The 2,873-nt window shown below is 54.3% G+C and overlaps 1 protein-coding gene across 1 annotated transcript; it reads left to right on the forward strand.

Annotated features, from left to right (window-relative positions):
- Nucleotides 1-1,518: 1,518 nt before the first annotated feature.
- Nucleotides 1,519-2,448, forward strand: JUNB (JunB proto-oncogene, AP-1 transcription factor subunit). The gene has a single exon (XM_033924214.1). The coding sequence runs from the start codon at nt 1,572-1,574 to the stop codon at nt 2,292-2,294; it is 723 nt and encodes a 240-aa protein (XP_033780105.1). The 5' UTR covers nt 1,519-1,571; the 3' UTR covers nt 2,295-2,448.
- The last annotated feature ends 425 nt before the right edge of the window (nt 2,449-2,873 follow it).

The raw sequence follows: 2,873 nt of genomic DNA on the forward strand, positions 1-2,873 counted from the left end.
CGGACAGTAAAGTATTCATAAAAACTATTGAAAATTGTGGTCATCATGACAGGAAAAAATAAGTACTTTCGACTTTGCGGGGTTTATGATAAATGATTTTCCTGAAGCCAAGCAATGATCGGAAGTAGTTTTTTTTAATTGATATTTTGGATTTCAAAGAGACTGGCAGGATTGATTGGGCATAAAAGTTGTATGTCATCTGCCTAGACATATGGTGTAAAGCCAATAGATCGAGCTAGGGTCAATAGTAGGCAGTTTATAAAGAAATCCCTCTCCAGAAGTAGGCTGTCAGCAATTTGCACAGATCTGTTCAGATGAATGGAGTCAAAATTAGCAAACAGGACCTAAGCTAGTATCTCATAGGTCTCTAATTTGCCAGGTGCTTTCTATTTCTGTAAATAAAAAAATAAAACCATCATCTGTGATTTCTGCAGAGTATGGTTGACCCCCTTCTTCCAAGGAGGTGGTGTATTCACTTTAAATGTGCCTGCCTAATTTTCAAGATCCTACATGGCATTCTTCCTCCCCTAATCCCACTATCCTGGAATTCTTCAAGACCTGACACTACCAGATCTGCCCACATACTCAAACTATCTTTCCCCTTGTTAAAAGGCGTCATGTAGGCAGGTAAATTAGGGAAATCCCTGGGAAGGGGTAAAACGCGGACCTCACGGCCCTGACAGATCTAAACCCGCACGTCCTTAAAAATCTGAGGTCTGTGCTGCTTGTAGTTAGTTTCTGGCTCTGACAGACCTCGGTGACAATTTAGCGCTGACGGATCTGTCTCAGCATAGGGAGGGGAAAATATTAGGATCCGTCAGCGCTACAATGTCATCGAGGTCTGTCAGAGCCGATTTAATGGGGCTGCAGGAAACCAGTTTAAAGGATTCGTTTTAGAGCCACTCCAACACTAGCACTAGTCTCTGACAGACCTCGGTGACATTTTAGCGCTGACGGATCCTACTACTTTTCCCTCCCTATGCTGAGATGGATCTGTCAGCGCTAAATTGTCACCGAGGTCTGTCAGAGCCAGAAACTAACTACAAGCGGCACGGATCTCAGATTTTTAAGGACCTGCGGGTTTTACCCCTTCCCGAAATCCCTTTTCTTCAAATTCACTGAGCTTTGGAATAACCTCGGCTCATTCCAATTATTCCGAAAGCATGGGAAAAGCAGGCTTTTCTCCGAAATGTAAAGCTAGCTCTGCTCTTCCTAACCTCTAATTTCTCATTTATTGAATCAGCTGTCAATCTTTTTGGAGATGATGCGCTCTACAAACTTAAGGTTTAGTTGATTTCATTTCACTTGTTGTGCCTGAGGCAAGAGAGGGTTAAGTGACCTCAAGGAGGAGGTTCAGGTGTAAAAGGCTAATGTTCTGAGGCAGTTTCCAGGCAGCCGTTGTGTGAATGAGCAGCTGCTTTGCGGTCACGTGCCGCCCCGCCCACTTCCCGGCGCTGACGTCAGGGCGGGCCGGCCAATGGCGAGCGCTTCCGCCCCGGGCGGCGCTATAAGAGCAGGTGGTGGCGCGCCGAGCCGTCAAGAGAGCCGCGAGCCCCGCGCCGGCGTTCCACATGTGCACCAAGATGGAGCAGCCCTTCTACCACGACGACGCCTCCGCCTTCCTGGGCGGCTACGGCCGGGCCGACGCGGGGCCGCTGAAGGCGCTGGCCGGCCTCAAGGGCTTCTTCGGCGCCGACTCGCTCAAGCTGGCCGCGCCCGAGCTGGAGCGGCTGATCATCCAGAGCAGCGACGGCCTGGTGACCACCAGCCCCGCGCCCTACCCCTACGCCCGCGGCGTCACCGAGGAGCAGGAGGGCTTCGCCGACGGCTTCGTCAAGGCGCTCGACGACCTGCACAAGCTCAACCAGCCGGCGCCCCCCAACGTGTCCCTGGGCGCCTGCGCGCGCCGGCCCGAGCCGCCGCCCGTCTACGCGGCGCTGAGCGGCTACAGCCCGGCGCCCGCCTACCCGACGGCCACCATCAGCTACCTGCCCTTCAAGGAGGAGCCGCAGACGGTGCCCGAGGCCAGCCCGCCGCTGTCGCCCATCGACATGGAGGACCAGGAGCGCATCAAGGTGGAGCGCAAGCGGCTGCGCAACCGCCTGGCGGCCACCAAGTGCCGCAAGAGGAAGCTGGAGCGCATCGCCCGCCTCGAGGACAAGGTGAAGGCGCTCAAGGCCGAGAACGCGGGCCTGGCGGGCACGGCGGGCGCGCTCCGCCAGCAGGTGGCGCTGCTGAAGCGCAAGGTGCTGGGCCACGTGCAGCACGGCTGCCAGCTGCTGCAGGCCCTGTGAGCGGCCCACACGGACTGCCCCCCGCCCCGCCTGCGCTCGGCGGGGCCCGGTTGACGGCGGGGAGGGGGCGCGACTGCTGCGGGCGGCGGACTCCTTCTTTTCTATTGCCATTGTGATGATGTCTTATTTAAGTAAAAGCGTTGCTTTCTCCCAATCTGCTGCTCCTGTGGTCTGTCACGAGCGCCCGGAAGGCCCATATTTGGGCAGCTGGTGACGTAGGCGGCCGGCGTTCTTTCCGGGAAGCCCCGCCCCTGGCTGCCCGTCAGTGGGCGCTGGCGGGAGTTTCCCCATGAGAGAGAGCTGAAATAGGAAACAGTCTGGTCTGGGTTATCAAATGTGATGCCTTTTTCCCACAGGAGGTCTTTCTCTGGGCTGTGTAGTTTCTGGAGGAGAGCTGAACAGTAGCAGTCTCCTATTCCGGAAGGGTAGCATTCCAGTTCTTGCTAGTAGTCAACTGCAAATAAATGCTCACAACACTGACTGAGATTAAAGGTTCTAGATTTCAATCACTGAGCCTCAAAAAAAATATCTCATTCAGTTACTTAAATAACACTAATTTTGTGTGATTTAACACCTTAA

Source organism: Geotrypetes seraphini, chromosome 16 (genome assembly GCF_902459505.1).
Source record: "Geotrypetes seraphini chromosome 16, aGeoSer1.1, whole genome shotgun sequence".
Taxonomy (NCBI): domain Eukaryota; kingdom Metazoa; phylum Chordata; class Amphibia; order Gymnophiona; family Dermophiidae; genus Geotrypetes; species Geotrypetes seraphini.